At 45.0% G+C, this 15,161-nt stretch overlaps 1 protein-coding gene across 2 annotated transcripts in view; it reads right to left on the bottom strand.

The window, feature by feature from the left end:
• The window catches only part of LAMB4 (laminin subunit beta 4), a 101,532-nt gene that overhangs the window by 67,557 nt on the left and 18,814 nt on the right, over window positions 1-15,161 (bottom strand). The window contains exons 1-8 of one of the 2 annotated variants that reach the window (XM_034666338.1): window positions 14,553-14,776; window positions 11,993-12,066; window positions 10,736-10,924; window positions 9,742-9,805; window positions 9,363-9,577; window positions 8,140-8,260; window positions 6,329-6,517; window positions 455-634 (exon numbers count right to left, since the gene is read on the bottom strand). In XM_034666338.1, the coding sequence (XP_034522229.1) occupies window positions 455-634; window positions 6,329-6,517; window positions 8,140-8,260; window positions 9,363-9,577; window positions 9,742-9,805; window positions 10,736-10,906 (940 nt within the window). In that variant the 5' untranslated portion in view covers window positions 10,907-10,924; window positions 11,993-12,066; window positions 14,553-14,776. Of the gene's footprint in view, window positions 1-454; window positions 635-6,328; window positions 6,518-8,139; window positions 8,261-9,362; window positions 9,578-9,741; window positions 9,806-10,735; window positions 10,925-11,992; window positions 12,067-14,552; window positions 14,777-15,161 lie in introns of those variants that run through there. The other variant, XM_034666331.1, reaches the window with a different exon arrangement.

Raw genomic sequence — 15,161 nt, 5'->3', positions numbered from 1 at the left:
CCAATTCCAGGGGAGGTATGAGAAGAAAGGGGAAAAGTAATTTTAAAAAAGGAAAAAGAAAAGAAACCACCACCTGTAGATTACTTAAGAAGTCATCAATCTATGCATAAATGCATAATGTAATTTAACGAATTTGTATAAGAGAGTCCAAGTCGAGACCATTTTTCTAAAGGTTTTGCAACTTGGCATTAAATTTCTTGGCATTTTCCCAGGTTTGCCCCGGGGGGAAATGTGAGCGCCCCCTACTGGTACCTTATGATAATCTCAGCTAATCTCCAAGAAAAAAACGTCCACTACTTTACTAAAATTTGTGGGAGGTTTTTTTGCACCACTTTAGAAAACCCACGGGCTGGCAATACCTTGGTTGTTCACGATGTCTGAATTTTAGGCCTGACAGAGACAGCCCCAAGCTTTAAAACGCATCCGGGCTGGCAGACCGCCGCTGCCGACTTACGCTGACAACCCACAGGATCCGCAGCGCTCAGCCCGTGGTGGTTGGGCTTGCACTGGTCGCACTTGGTTCCTTCCACGTTCTCCTTGCACAAGCACTGGCCAGCCACAGTCCCCAAAGCAGGATCAGAGTGGCTCACACACATGCCACCCGATAAGGTCCCATCCGGGTCACATTCACAAGCTGGGGACACAGACACACATTATCTCAGTTAATTGTAAACTGGGAAACTTGAGATATAAACATAGCATTTTACTCACGCTATAACTATTTTATTTTGTTTAAATAATTAAATACGTTTAAACAACTAGACCAGTGGGAGAGGGCTATTCAGAAATGCCTCCCAGATCTTGGGCTTTGGAAAATGTTGAACAACTCCATACATACTATATATATGTGTGTATATACATATGTATGTACATATATATACATATGTACATATGTATATATTTTTAAAAAGGCTTTTAAGTGATTCTAAAGTAAGAAGATCAGAGGAAGACTGCTATTACGAAAACTGGATGTGAAGAACACATTGATTAAGTTGGGGGGGTGATGAAAATGTTTTGGAGCCAGGTAGAGATGTTGATTGCGCAACTTAGTGCTAGTAAACTGTTGTTCATTTTAAAATGGTTAATGTTATGTCAATTTCACCCCAATAAAAGAAAGATAAAAAGAAAAGACTCCAAAGGTGAGAATGAGGTCTAGAGGCAAGTAAGTGTGGGATGCTATTAAGAAATATACAAATACATACATATATATACACACACACAAATATACAAATACATGATGTGTATATACACACACATATATATTATCCAGGGTAGTGAGAGAGTAGGAGAAAAAACATTACATAAAATGTCTACCAAATCTCTGAAATCTGGTTAAGAAAACGTCTGCCCTTCCCCACCACAGAAAAATAAGGATAAGTGCCATTGTTCTCTTTAATTCATCCTGGAAGGAGAACCTATAAGAAAGAAAAGGGGGAGAACAGTAAGAAAGGTTTATATCACCATTTTGTTTTTGGAAATCTGCTGGCAGGGCAAAAGCTTGGATGAAGAGATTCTGCAAAATGAGACAGTCACCTATAGCAAAGGAACAACAAAAGCACCACCCCACCCCCACCCCACCCCCTTTTCTGTTCAGCAGAACCTAGAACGACTACAGGAAGGCGTACGCTATGAAAAAGGATGCTGATAGTATGACTAATTCCAGAGGGGAGAAGTGACAAAAGGCAGAGCTTGATTTGACGATAAGAAAGAGCTGACAGAGCTGCCCAGTAGAGCAGGGACCCCCTCATTTTTGAGGGGGAGTGTCCAGGAGAGGCTGGCACAGCAGTTGACGTGGCTTTCATAGAGAGGACAAGTCTGCTGCTAGACATCACATGACCACCAGGGTCTCTCGTATCCTTGTGGAGCTGTGTTTCCAAGCAATGCCACTTCTAAGGAACGCAATAAAGATTTTAAAAAATGAATAGCCTGATTCTAAGAAACAATTATGTTCACATTTATAAACAGGTTTACTTTAGATGAATAAAAGCAAACCCCTCCATCTAAAGCCAGGTTACGTATGTTTATATAACACCCATTTAGGTTAGTGAGTTTGGTGGAAAAAACCTAGTTGTTTGGGGTACTGAAGCAAACATGTGGTTGTCTGACAGACTCTTTCAATTTTCAACTGTTACTGGATTGTGACTAGTAATAAAATCTTATTATGGAAAAACAGCATTTGGTTCTGTTTAGTTTGGGAAAAGTGGAATTTTCTTTTAATTAAACACATTTACTTCTAGAAAGGAAGGAACAAACTCTACTCATTTTGGAAGTAGCCAAAAGGAAAATGGTCAGCTTTATTTGGGAGACACGCCAGAGGGTCAGCACTGAGCTCCAGAATATAATGAAATTATGCACAGAAGTATCCTTTGGGGAAGGGATGTGGGTGAGTGGGTAGTTACCTTATGCAGAAATAACCCTGTGTCATGGCCTTTAGGATAGAAGCCCAATAAACGTTCTCAGCGTCACACAACTTAACCCCAGCAAACTCACATTATCAGTGGTTGAATCTACCAAATCTTTGTGTCTTTTCCCGTATCACATTCAACTGTGTTCAACCACAGAAGACTTAAAATTAGTCAACTCTTAAGGCCTGGAATCTGATTACGTAAATATTTAGGCTCAAACAAGGACAATTCAGAGAAAATTTATATGAGACTGCTGGTCAGTCTTAATAAATGCCATTTGTACACTTATACTCCCACACACATAAACATGTGCTTAGGGAAACTGGGGAGTCTCATGAAAGCTGTTTTCACAAGCTCCTCATTTGCCTTTCCTTAAAAAAAAACCCTCCCTGTTAATAAAGAACGACTTCTTAGTTTCATATCTGGTACTAGTTTTCTTAGTTCCCTTTAGAAGTGCCATCATTAATTCTAAGTGATTTTTTAAAAAAGATTTATTTATTTGAGAGACAGCAAGCGAGAGCAAGTGAGAGAGAGCACAAGCAGGGGGAGGGGCAGAGGGAGAAGCAGACTCCCCACTGAGCAGGGAACCCAATGCGGGATCATGACGGCAGATGCTTAACAGACTGAGCCACCCAGGCATACCAACACAAAGTGGTTTTTAAGGAACAAAACTTTGGTTAACGTGACTACCTAGCTTAGTTACTTCCAGTCTCTTTCTAGATTCCTAGATTATCTGTTTCAAAATATAATATTTTCCCCTGATTCCACCTAAGAGAGCAATTTCTTCTTCTTTTATAAATGAATAGGGTTTAAAACATTAATAAAATGTGTGTGTGTGCATGTGTGTGTATGCGTGCACATGTGTGTGTAAGACAGTGGGGGATGGATTATAGATTCTGGTAAAAAAAAATGTAGGACACTTAGGACACTGATTTAAAGAAATATTTTTTCTAAGAATACAGTTCTTTGTATCAGTTTTAAACAGGTCATGCATGGGAAAATGTTATGCAGTCAGGTACCTACTCAGTAATCAGAACAAAAACTTCATTTATGCTTTTCCTATATTATGAGGATTTAAAGTTTGAAATCTAGGATGCTGTATACGTTCAGGTGGCTATGAATTACTTCTGTATATGACTTCATTTTATGTATCATGCAGTATAATTTGAAGTTGTAATTTTACAGCAAACCCCTCCCCCCCAAAAAATAACAAGATCCTGATGATATTGCCTAAGAAGCAGGATTTCTAGGTCTTGGGAGAGGCAAACTTCCATGGGCCCTGGGCATTCAAACGTTTTTGCTGAGTGTGCCAATAATGTCAGGCCCTGACTGCTCTTCACCTGGGCCATTTCTCAAGGTTGCATTTTCAGCAAGCTACCTGGAGGGGTGAGGTAACCTCTTCCCCTGGACGAAGAACAGGCATGCTTCCCCTTGCGATAAAAGCAATGAATCCCCCAAGCTCAGTGTTCCTTGGCTGTGGCATAAACTCATTAGGTATGTGGGATCCAACAGGCACCCTCTGAATTGCCCCAAGGGACTCAGGGCTTGGGGACATGGGAACATACACCAATACAAGCATCTTGTTGCTTGCTGTGTCATGGGTAATGAAGTCCTTTGTCTTCACCTGGGAGTTTCATGTCTGCCACCAATATCCGTGAAACAGTAACAAGCTCATCAGTCTGCAAGTAGAGTAAAATCTCAGACCCAGGAACTGGCACTGGGTATTGAAAATCAAGTTGGAGGATTTATCTATGCAGCAATTGAGAGCAGTGCTAGGACTGGAGCGAGACAAGCAAGGTGCCTGGGGCACAAAACTTCAGGAGGCGCTCACTGCCAGGTTAGTGCAAATGGCAGGTGTCAACCCCGTGCTTACATCATGTGGAGAGAGACAGAGAGTCCTTCCTGAAGTGCTGGGACCTAGGTGCTTGGCTTGTCTCGCTCTAGTCTCGTTCCTGCAGGGAAGTTCAAATTAAAATAATGATGAGATAACTTCTCATTAGCAAAAACTGAAGTGTGACAAAACCAAGGGTTGGCCAGGATACAGAGCAATGGGAATAGTCACGCACAGCTGGTGTGGGTGTTAACTGGTACCCCCACTGAGGGAATGATGTGGTCTCATGTAGTCGACTTGCAGAAGTGCACACCCTATGGTCCAGTAATTCCCCTTCTTGGTATGGCTCTTAAGGACAGGTTTTGTGTATGTGCACAAGGCCACATACACAAGAATGTTTTCTGAAGCATCAAAAGAAAAACGGCCAAATAGATTTGGTCATATTTAGAGGAAGAAAGAGCTCTATACAGATATTACATACAGATACTAAAACTGGAGACTGAGGGCTACCTGATATGGACAAATCTCAAAAATATAATGTTGAACAAAATAATCAAGGATACATACAGTGTGATACCATTTATCTAAAGTTTGAAAACATGCCAACATATATTGTTTCTATACAAGAACAAATAAAAGTGTGAAAGCCAGCATTGCAATGATAATTGCCAAATATGTGAGTTTGTCCCCAGGAAGGAGGGTAACGAACAGGACAGGTGTGTGCCTGGGGCCCTAGCAGCGTCTGTAGTGTTTTAGTAAGGTCCTGAAGATGATAGGGTAAGATACGTTTTGGCAAGGCTTCTGGTGGGCCTAAGGGTGCTTATTATATTATTTTCTATTATTTTTATATGCATAAGATATTCCATTTTTAAAAGCTGAGATTAAAGACAAAATGAATGATTTTTAAAGATTCAAAAAAAGCAGCACGGTGGGGCGCCTGGGTGGCTCAGTCAGTTAAGCCACCGACTCCTGGTTTCGGCTCAGGTCATGATCTCAGGGTGGTGAGATTGAGCCAAGCATCAGGCTCAGCATGGAGTCTGCTTAAGACTCTCTCTCCCTCTCCCTCTGCCCCGTCTCCCTCTCTCTCTCTCTCTCTCTCTCTCTCAAGTCAATAAATAAATTTTAAGGAGGAGGAGGAGGAAGAGGAGGAGAAGAAGAGGAGGCCCCAGCAGCAAGGTAATGTTAGCTCATGCATCTTATCAGCAAAATTGAATTGTCTACAGCCAGATAAATGTTGCAGCCAATTTGACTATGGATCTTCCTCAACTTAAGGCAGGGCTCTAATAAGCCCGTCATTAAGCCGAACGTTTCTTGAGTTGAAAACATATTTAGTACATCTAACCTACCAAACATCACAGCTTAGTCTAGCCTGCCTTAGCAGTGCCGACAACACTTGCATTGGCTGACAGTTGGGCAAAATCATCCAACACACAGCCTGTTATATAATAAAGTGCTGAACGTCTCATGTAATTTACTGACTACTGTACTGAAAGTGAAAACAGAATGGCCATGCGGGTACAGAATGGCTGTGGGGGATTACTGGTTGCTGACCCTCCTGACCAGCGGCGCTGACTGGGAGCAGGCCCGGGCCAGCAACAGGAGAGAGAGTCAGCCCCTTATGGCTAGCCCAGGGAAAGATCCGAGTTCTAAATCCGAAGTAAGTTTCTAGGGAATGTCCACTGCTTTGGCGCCACGGCGAAGTTGAAACACCCCAAGTGAAGCCAGCCGGCCACGGTGAGTCGGGTGGCCTGTGCTTAGCTACGACCCCCGGCTGACCTCCAGGACACTCAGGGGTCCGCAGCACCCTCTGAAACCACCCGCCCCCTCCTGGCTCAATCCAGAAGAGCTTCCTGATTCACCAGTGTCGGCCACTGCCGCAGGGCTACCAGGAGGGACCCGGATCATCTGGCCCAAACCGTGCTGAGAGCAAAAGCTCTTAGAGCTGAAGCGCTTTCATGAGCCCCCCGGCCCCTAAATCGGGCACTTTGGGGATGCTGCAAAACCGAGCGGGGGGCTGGCGGCCCAAGGGAGGCCTCTCCATCAGCCTTGGCTCACGCGTGTGGGACAGAGAGGCCGGAGGCTGGGGACTCACGGATGCACGCGTACGGATCGGACATGGCCTTGAGTGGGTCCCTGTAGAAGAGGGGTCTGCAGCGGTCACAGTGCTGCCCCTCGGTGTTGTGGCGACAGTCTTCACACACGCCCCCGCTGCGGCCGCCACTCCTCACGTACGCCCTCATGTCGAAGTGACAGCGGTCAGAGTGGCTGTTGCAGTGACAAGCTGAGGAAGGAGAGGGGTTATGAGAGGTTGGCCAAGGTCTGGGGGACACCGAGCGGCTGTGCTGGCGCCAATTACCGCAGCCCTTGTGCCTTCTATCTCCCGCCACTCTGCCGTCTTATTAGAGATAAACCGACTATGCACAGATTATTTTTTTAAAGGTATTTATTCATTTATTTGAGAGAGAGAGAGCAAGAGAGATCACAGAGGGAGAGGGAGAAGCAGACTCAGCGTTGAGCTGGGAGCTGGACATGGGGCTCGATCCCAGGACCCTGAGATCACGACCAGTGGAAGAAAGATGCTTAACCCACTGAGCCACCGTGGCGCCCCAGTATACACAGATGAAAACAGGTGCTTTGAAAGGATCTTTCTAGTGCTCTGATTCTGCTCATATACTCTCTGTAAAACATACTTCCTGCCTTTAATATTTTTTACATAAAATAAACAAAAGTACATCATTTGGGTGATCCAGAAGGCCTAGAATACAATTTCATTGTTTTCCAGTAGAGAATACTTTCACTGACTTAGGCTTTGTAAACTTGAATTTTTATATCCTATGTTCTGTGAGCCCAGGGATCCTCAGATAAGATGTCCGAGCTGGGCCCCCACCTGCTTCTCCATCTCTATGGGCCGAAGAGCTGGAAGGGTGGCTATAGGTCATTCCCATCCCATCTGGGGCTCAGCCGGAGCAAGAGAGGAAGAGGACTTTGCCTTGCTAGTAAAGTCTGTGCTGTGTGCCTTGTTGGGGTTTCCCTGTAAATAGCAAAATCTCAGCTCCGTTTTGCTGGGTCTTCCCACTGTGACTCTCATGGATGGGATGTCTGCATGAGAGCTCTTCCAGTCACCTCACTCTCCCTCACATCTATCCCCTGCCCCAATCTGGGAAAAGAAACTGAGTAACAAGTTTGTATGGAAGTTAATCAAAATTCAGAGGCCGTGAACACCTTACAAGAAAACCCTTTACCTTATTAGTCTAAATATTCTACAAAAAATACAATAGCCTGTCAGACTTGGTCCTTGTCCTCATCTCTCCTGACACAGGTGTTTAAGATCCAGTTCATGAGGGGCGCCTGGGTGGCTCAGTCAGCTAAGCATTTGCCTTCGGCTTAAGTCATGATCCCAGGATCCTGGGATCGAGTCCCACATCAGGCTCCCTGCTCAGCGGGGACTCTGCTTCTCCCTTTGCCTGCCACTCTGCCTGCTTGTGCTCTCTGTCAAATACAAATAAAATCTTTAAAAAAAAAAAAAAAGATCCAGTTCGTGAAATGTGTGACTTTTCAGGAAAACAGTAGGGATCTCTGAACCATACAGTGGTCATCAGATGCTGGAGCGGCCCTGTCCCCACCGAGATTGCCGTTCTATGACTCTGCCCTTCCTCCGGAAAGGGACCACATGGCGTGCATATTGTTTCGGTGCGTGAATTAACGTTCGTGTTCGGTGTGAAGGCTTGCGAAGTTGGTACTCTTCTCTGCAAGGCCATGGGAAACATTAGGATATCCCACAGCAGGAGCCGGGAGCCACAAGACAATCAGCCCTGCCAACTGCAGCCCCACCGAAATGAACTAAATGGTCTTTGAGGCAGTACAGAGCACACCGGCTCCAGGCTGAGAACGTTCTCCACATACCTCTGCATGTGCTGTCCTCGCGGCCTGCTCCTGGCCTCCAGGGAGCGTCATGGAAGAAGTCCCTGCACCTCTCACAGTTCGGGCCGTCTGTATCGTGCTGACAGACGCAGCGACCGTGAACCTGCATGGTGTGCAAAGAGGGCTTTGCTTGGAGGATGCTGGGTTTGTTACGTGGAAAATGAGATAGCAGGCTGGCGCCTCTCTGGGTCTTAGTGTTTCTGGCTGGTGATAGCACCAGCCTTGACTATCTTCTGTTATTAGCTTAGCCAGCTCTTAAATTTCGGAAAAAAATTTAAGATGTTCGGGAAACACAATTACATTTTTTGGCATTTCTGAATTCTAGTTTTAAGACAACATATTGCAGCCAGCAGCACAAGGAGAGACAGGATGGGGAGTGTGTGTGTGTGTGTGTGTGTGTGTGTGTGTGCGCGCACGCAGGGGGTGGCTGAAGAACATAAGGGATAAGGGAAAAGAGGGAATTAGAAAACAGAAAGAAACTGGAGAAAAATGTGTGATTCTCTTGGTTTTTCCCCAAAATGCCCTGTATGTCCATGTTCAAAGAGAGAAGTTCTATTTCTAGGGAAATGTGAGGAGGCAACAGGGAAAGGGCAGGAGCTTCGGCCATGTTGCCTTGTCTGATTGTGGCGAACAGTTTGAAATTATTTCGTGGACACACCCTCAGGACTCGGCGTAAAAACACAATTCTTCTACCACATCACTCTTTGAAGCCTCATCCCAAGCACGGAGGAGATCAGTGTGAGGAACAGTCCTTCCCAGGGCAAGAACGTCACTTGGAGTGGCCATTTTGACAGCGACAGAGTTTAGTCCAACACCCTGGCATGGAGTACAGCTCTCTCACACAAGAGACCTTTGAGGCATTTTTGTGGGACAATGCATCCTTGCCACCAAAGCTCCATTCCCAAAAAAAACCAAATAAAACTAAAAGGGAGCAAGATGGGCTCCCCTGAAATCATAAATGATAAATGCTGCTTATTAATTCATCTGTAGCAGAATCCACAAGAACCTCTGGCCGGGGAACCAAAGCCCTCCCGTCCCCCGCCCCCTGCCGGTCCACAAGGCCAGGCTGAACGACACCTGCGCCCACACAAAGCTGTCACTTCGAGGGTGGACCCCCCTGTGGAGAGTCTGATCTACGTTCAGCAGCAGCACAGTGAAGAACAGACAAGGGAGCCAGCGGCCTCTGGGACTGCTCAGGAACTCACCATTCCGGGCGGGCTGAACACGTCTCCCCGCACCTCGCGCGCCGGGCCGCACTCGCGGGCATGGCCATTGCAAAAACAGCTGCCCCGCACGACCATCTTATACACAGCATAGTAGTACTTATCAAGGGACCCGTTTTCCCTCCTTCCCAGCAACGTATCCCCCAGGGTATGGAGTTTGGTAAAGTTTATCCTCAGGTTTGTCAATGTCACCAGGTCTAGAGAAAGGAAAACAGCAGAGCAAAGCGCACTTAGGTGGCACCAGGTCAAGGCACTCTCCCGGACGACATCCCCTTAATGTACCGTGGACACGCGGTGACGAGAAGGCTGAACGTGAAATTTCAGAAAAGGAATTGGGGTGAAAATGGAGTGCGATTCATACCCTGGATGTAGGGGCTGTAAGGGTTTTCTATTTCAAAGCTGGGATCCAGAACTTTTAAAACGACCTGTAAAACAAATATAGGTAAGCATACAAGTGTTTTACCAAAAATAGCATTGTTAAATACACTCTCAAAGAAGAGATCCTGACCTTACAAGAGGCTGGAGCCATTGCCTCTCCTGCTGGTGTAGGAGACAGATTATTCTTTGGGTTCTCACATGAAGAGATGTCCCAAGAACGAAAATGAATGAACGATCTTAAACAGTCACTCTGGCTCTTTATGCCCAAGGGGTCCATGAAGGCAGGAGCGCTCACAGCTCCTGCCCAGGGTTGGGGTGGAGGGCTGGGGTCACAGTTCAGCAAATCATCAACCATCTGGATCTGCCAGGGAATTCTAGAGCTGCTTTCTGCCACCAATTCTTTCATTCTACCTGATAAAATAATACCGCCCAACCACACTCCTACCCCGGCCCTCTGCCAGTCACCAGCTTTGCTCAGAGGAAGCTCCTGGCAGATTCCAGGTGGGTGAGGGTTTACTGAGCATGGAGAGAACACAGCTCAACCAGGGCTGCCGCTAGCCTACCGCAAAGGTTAGAAACAGATGCTCCTTCCTCTGGGGGCCCTGTGCCTCCAGCGCCCAGCCTCGGGTCTCAATCCCCACTCACCCTCAGCTGGGCACTCATGTGCACAATTATTTTTCTTTCTTAAGTAGGCTCCATGGGGCCTGAACTCATGACCTTGAGATCAAGACCTGAGCTCAACCACTCGAGCCACCCAGGCGCCCCGTGCAGAGTTATTTCCTATAAGGTATTTACTAATTATCTGAGTTCGAAACAAATGCAGGACTCATTTCAATTTAGACACAGTCATTCTTTAAAAAACAACAGCTTGGGTTCTATTTCAGTAAACACTACCTAAATTGTTTACACTTAAATGAACCACAGTAGCGAAAAAAGGTTTAATTTCTATCTGAGAAATCCAAGAAAGGAGAGGCTACCTCGCCACCAGTGGAGGGTTCAATATCCGAATATTTGGAGTCACAAACAAGGTCTCCCACTCCCTGGGCCTGGCCCGATGTGATACTGGGAAAGGAAGCAGCGCAGTCTTTTGCAAAATATTTGAGTACTTTCCAGGTGTGCCCATAGTCTGCAGACCGTTCAACTAACATCGCAGCAGGCCGAAAAGTCTAGGAAAACATGAGGTAAACCTGTAATGCTTCACACAGGCAGATTTCGTTATCCGCTTCACATTGAACATTTGTATTTCCTAACCCCCATTTCCCAAACTTTATTTGTATCTTTGAAAATCTATCATGCAATGAACACACAGAAACCTCTTTCCAGTCAGTGGGCAAGCTTTCGCGGGCATATACTTTGCCTCAAATCTGGTTCTGTTTAAAAGATGTGTATGGACTGTGTGAATTACTCACTGAAGAAGGAGAGCATGTCCATTTTTAAAAAGCCGATGGGATTGATATTTTATAGTGATTTGCATGTGGTTTTCTTCAACGAGAATACTTTTCTCTGGCAAAATCCTCCAAAATCTACCGGGAAGCTTTTTCCGATTTCTCAAAGGAGTTCACCTCCTTAGGGAGCCCACCAACATTCTGAACATACGTCAGTTCCTGCACGTACCATCTTATATTGATTTTAAATCTCTATGTATGTTTGTATCCTTGACTAGACTGTAAGCCCTTTGAGGGCAAACACTTGTGGGGCTTTTTTTTATTTTTTATTTTATTTTCATATTTTATTACCATGAGTCAGCTTCTGGTCTGACCACAAAATTAGAATTTTGATGAATGATTTGGGAATGACTATAGCACAGGATTTCTCTGGCATCTAACTATCCTTAGTACAGACCCTTTCATTTTTATGCCTCTTTTGATCACAGCCTTTCTGTATTTCCCTAAATAATTTCCACTTCCTGCCTTTTTCTTGTGAAAATGATTTTTCTTCACTCCCTATCACCCCATAGCTTCTGCTCTATCTTGTAAGACTTCTTTCTTTCTTTTCTTTTGTTTTTTTTTTTTGGTTGACCATCTAAGTGATTAATTAGTGAGCAGTGGGGTTTTTGTTTTTGCTTGTTTTTGTTTGTTTTGTTTTCCACTCAGGAACCAAAACCCAAATGGCAAAGCTTGAGTAGAGATTTCCAAAGTCTTCTGTGCTCTGCCAGAAAGGAAGGAAGTGAAATCCCAGGCCAGCCCAGCATTTGGTAGGTAAGTAGAGGGGGCAGCAAGCCCACACAGCTGTACCTTGAAGGTCAGAATGAGGTGGCTGAACTGGAATAATGCCTCTAGGTCCAATCGGATGCTGACATGATCAAGACCTAAAGAAAAATCCAGAAAGAAGAAAATCAGTGATTTTGAGAGACCCCTATTTATCACATTAATCCCTCCTTGTGGCTTGCCTGGAATAAAACCCTTTGAAATCACATAAATGGGGACCCGCACTCTTTCCTGGTCTGGTCCAGTGGCTTCCTGTAACACTCCATGCACAGGAGAAGGTGTATTGGAGAGCAATATAGGTTTTACCCAGATCGTGCCCACATTCATGTTACAGTGGCAGTGCACACGGCCACTTTATGGAAGTATTACATCCCACCAAGGGACTTCAGGGTGGTCCCCATAGGAAGGCAGGGGCGCATATCCTGGAACTCACCTCTTGACTGTGCGTAACCATGAGCTAGCGAGCCAGAGCCTGGTAAAAATTGACGTACACTTTTCTTCCAGCAGCTGCTTAATAATCATTTGGACTAGTTTTATCGTCACTTAGCATAAAACACAGCCTGAAATATTCCCCTTGGAGTGAGGATCTGTGGCTCCTCCGTGACTGAGGAGAAGAAAGAAGTATCCTGGCCAGGACTTTGCACTGAGATAGTCAGCGGCCATTCTCCTCCAGCCTGGACGTGGAGGTTCAGCCCCAGTCTGGACGGAGCGGAAGCCCTGACCGCTCTAGAGCAGACTATTCAGTCGGAATAGGAGTCACATGGGTCATTTAAGACTTTCTAACAGCCACACTTAAAAAAGTACAAACAAGCAGGCGAAACTAATTTTAATGTATTTAACCCAATATATCAAAAGCAGTCTCATTTCAACATGTGGTCAACATTTAAAAAAAAAATAATAATGCTTTCTTTTAACTATTAACAATGCTTCATTCTTCCCAAATGAAGTCTTAGAAATCTGGAATGGTTTTACACCTCGAGCTCATCTCAGTCTGGATAATCCGTGCTGTAAATGTGCAGGAGCGCATGTGGCGAGGGGCTCTGGGACCAGATGATGCAGCTCTGAGAGCAGGAACTGGGCTGCAGTGAATGGAGGCATTTTGTTTGAGGGTGAATCACTCAAGAGGGTTTGCTGTTCAGAGGGCAGCCCCATTCCTGGCTCCGGGTCAAGAGCTCCTCACCCTTTCTAGAAAGGAGATCTCCTTTCCCCTCTTGAAAGTTCTTGACTGAGGACACTTGTTCGATGCAAACCAAGTCAGAGGGGCCACTCCTTCTGTGAGGAGATGTGGGACAAATGCTGGACATTTGGTTTAAAACAGCTGTTAAGCAGAGCACCTGGGTGGCTCAGTCCGTTGGGCACCTGCCTTCAGCTCAGGTCATGATCTCAGGGTCCTGGGATTGAGCCCTGTGTTGGGTTCCCTGCTCAGTGGGGAGTTGGCTTCTCCCTCTGCTCCTCCCCCTGCTTGTGCTCTCTCTCTCTCTCAAATAAAAAAAACCAGCTGTTAAGCAAAAATGGCATCAATGAAGGCAGGTGGCTATGGCAAAGCCACCTCCCGTGCACTAAGGAGAGCCCAATTAGGGATCAATAACTGGGATCCAAAATGAGCTGGCATTTTAGTAGACACCAATCACATGCTTTTCCAATGGACAGCACAGAAAAACAGCCTCATATTACACTTGCCCTATATATTATGATCCGATACATTATGCTTATTCCCGTGTTCCCCTAATGGTCTAGATCCCCCGTGGGAAATGTGCTTAGGTGTCTGAAGAGGATAGAGGGACTGTAGCCCCAGTACAACATATAGAGATGTGGCAAATGGAATCATTTTGTGGGCAGAGGGCTCCCGACAGGTGTTAAAGAGGAGCCATCATGAGTGAGCCAGCCTACATTCATTCAAGCACGGAAAGCCCAAGGCTGGGGTGGGATGTGAGGAATCCCCAGTTGGGTCGTGATCGGGGCACCTCAGAAATGAGGGTGCTCAGGGCCAATATAAGCTTCAATACCACAGCTGTTCATGAACAGAGAAGAGCGCCAATCTAGGAAGGAAAGACCGTCAGTCAGTACCAACTATCCTTTCAATTCAATTTTTATATGAAAATATTTGGCTTGCAGCAAGAAATGAAATGTTCTTTTTCTCTCTCCCTGCATGTGCTGCAGAAGGAAAAAGCATGTGGTGATAACTCTCAGCTTTTCCCCGGGCATCCTTAATTCCATGTACATCAGTGTGTTTTATATTAGTCTTCATTCACCAGCACCTTGTAAGTGTCCTATTTTTTCTTTTTTCTTTTCTTTTCTTTTTTTTTTTTTTTTTACAAAGAACAAAAGGATGCACAGATATTTTCTTCCTGCACATGGAAAAAGTGAAGCGCTTGGAGTTAGGTGCTTAAAATACACGGAGTTCTCTGGAGGACAATAACCTTTCCTGAAATGAAAATCAAGTCTGTTCTTATACAGGGTTTTCCATTCTCGGTGGAGGCTGTTCCATGAGGGCTCCTTGCTGTGAAATTGTTACAGTCATACAGAGCGAAAGACATCTTATTAAAAATGTAGAGAAATGAAAAACTGGAAAGGAACTCAATCATACCGTTTTCCGATTGCCACCATTTCTTTTCTCTCTCTGGTTCAAAACTTGCAATTACGTTCTCAATGGTGTGGCTGCGGGATTGGGTGTACGGGTCATACGGAAATCTCGAGTCGCAGATGAAGCATTTTTGCTCCCCCTGGAAAAGACCATCGTTCAGATCAAAAATAAAGAGTCATAATTACTTATTGTTGATCCGAATTTGAAAACAAGCTGTACTTACTATATTTGTCTTTCAATCTGGCTAAAAATAAAAAGCAGAGGAAATAACAAGACATCAATTTTTCCATCAATAGGTACTTAACGACAGTGACAAATGCAATAAAAATATGACCCAGAAATTTTATAAATTGATGTATTTGGGCTAAAAATGCAAATTTATGTGGAACTCATGTTTGTCCTACACAAGAGGCAGATGATCTGGAGGTTATGTTAAACTGTTGAGAAATAATCAGGATACATTCTTTGAGGAGGGATTACTCTTAGTCAGAAAATGAATATTTGGCAAGAAATTAATGAAACACTTGGCCACCAGGTTATCTGCAACCATCCTCCTTTCCCTCTCAGACCCAGTTTTTGGCAGAAAAGCTTCCATGACCAAACCCTCTACAT

The sequence above is a fragment of the Ailuropoda melanoleuca genome, chromosome 1 (genome assembly GCF_002007445.2).
Source record: "Ailuropoda melanoleuca isolate Jingjing chromosome 1, ASM200744v2, whole genome shotgun sequence".
Classification (NCBI taxonomy): Eukaryota; Metazoa; Chordata; class Mammalia; order Carnivora; family Ursidae; genus Ailuropoda; species Ailuropoda melanoleuca.
Note: the sequence above shows the minus strand (reverse complement) of the source record. Positions and strands in the feature narration are given on the sequence as shown.